Here is a 1,375-nt window from a genome sequence, read left to right as displayed (position 1 = left end):
GGAGACGAACTCCTCATCTCAACCTTTCAGATACGGTCAAAATCGGGTCGGCACATTTTCAAAGTAACGAGTTGTCTCTTCTTATACATTTACGTTCTTTGCGGACGCGAACTCCTCATCTCAACCTTTCAGACCTCACTCGCCGACTTTAACGAGTTGTCGCTTCTTATACATTTACGTTCTTTGTTATATATTTACGTTCTTTGGTGATAACCGGGTATTATCTTTACTCTTTTATGTGAGTATTGGGCTGCACTAGTTTTGTAAGCTTGGTAGCACTGCAGGTTGAATGTCAAAAATTTCCTTCCTATTACAAATTTCCCCTTTTGGTTTCTTTTTTAGCAATTCTCTACACGTTTCTGGAGGTAAGCTGAAATTTTCTGCAAAAAATTAACGTTTCTGTGACGTTTTATTACGATATTATTAAGAAATTGAAAACTAGAAATTAGAAACTTATATGTGAGTAGATTGTGGCAACTATTTGCATCAAAATATTGTGAAAATGTTTGAAAGAAAATTTGACCAAAGATTCTAACCTAAAACTGACACGCCACATCTAATGCACCCATTGAAGTGGCAACGCAATTTCTAATTTGTTTATTTTCTTGCAGATAGACGAACGAAATGCAGATTTTCGTCAAAACACTTACTGGCAAGACCATCACTTTGGAGGTCGAGCCATCTGACTCTATCGAAAATGTCAAGGCTAAAATCCAAGATAAAGAAGGTATACCACCAGATCAACAACGTTTGATTTTCGCCGGCAAGCAATTGGAAGATGGTCGCACTTTGTCCGACTACAACATTCAAAAGGAGTCAACCCTCCACTTGGTGTTGCGTCTGCGTGGTGGTATCATTGAACCCTCGTTGCGTATTTTGGCACAAAAATACAATTGCGATAAGATGATCTGTCGCAAATGCTATGCTCGTCTGCATCCACGTGCGACTAACTGCCGCAAGAAGAAGTGTGGACACACCAACAACTTGCGCCCCAAGAAGAAGTTGAAGTAGACGACTGGAATATGGACGAAGCGAAGGAATGTTGTGTATGCGTGCAGAAGCAGCTTACCGTTTTTTTTTTCTTTTTTCTGTGTATGAATTGAAGTAGATTAAAAAAAATTAATTGAAAATACTTTATAGCATAGAATTATGTATGTATTTCACTTTAGTGTAGAAAATGTTTGGGTGAATTGAATTGGTTAATTGGAAGAAATAACAATGCATTTTGCGAATAATGAATCAGATGTTTGCAAAAGCTTGTATGTGTTCTGCATGCTATCGGTTTAATAACATCAAAGACACCTTCAACTTGATTGGTAAATGTATTTAGGTCGATTCTGCATTTCACTTCCGGTTGAATTTCAACCCCTGAAAA

General features: G+C 37.7%; 1 protein-coding gene across 1 annotated transcript; it reads left to right on the top strand.

Moving 5' to 3' along the window:
- Window positions 1–283: 283 nt before the first annotated feature.
- Window positions 284–1,137, top strand: LOC118740550 (ubiquitin-60S ribosomal protein L40-like). The gene is made up of 2 exons (XM_036472127.1): window positions 284–365; window positions 612–1,137. Exon 2 carries the CDS (start codon window positions 625–627, stop codon window positions 1,009–1,011), a length of 387 nt encoding a protein of 128 aa, XP_036328020.1. The 5' UTR covers window positions 284–365; window positions 612–624; the 3' UTR covers window positions 1,012–1,137.
- The last annotated feature ends 238 nt before the right edge of the window (window positions 1,138–1,375 follow it).

The sequence above is a fragment of the Rhagoletis pomonella genome, unplaced genomic scaffold, assembly GCF_013731165.1.
Source record: "Rhagoletis pomonella isolate Grant_MI unplaced genomic scaffold, Rhpom_1.0 Rhpom_scaffold_00006, whole genome shotgun sequence".
NCBI classification, from domain to species: Eukaryota; Metazoa; Arthropoda; class Insecta; order Diptera; family Tephritidae; genus Rhagoletis; species Rhagoletis pomonella.
The sequence above is the reverse complement of the archived record's forward strand: the minus strand, read 5'-3'. Positions and strand labels throughout refer to the sequence as shown.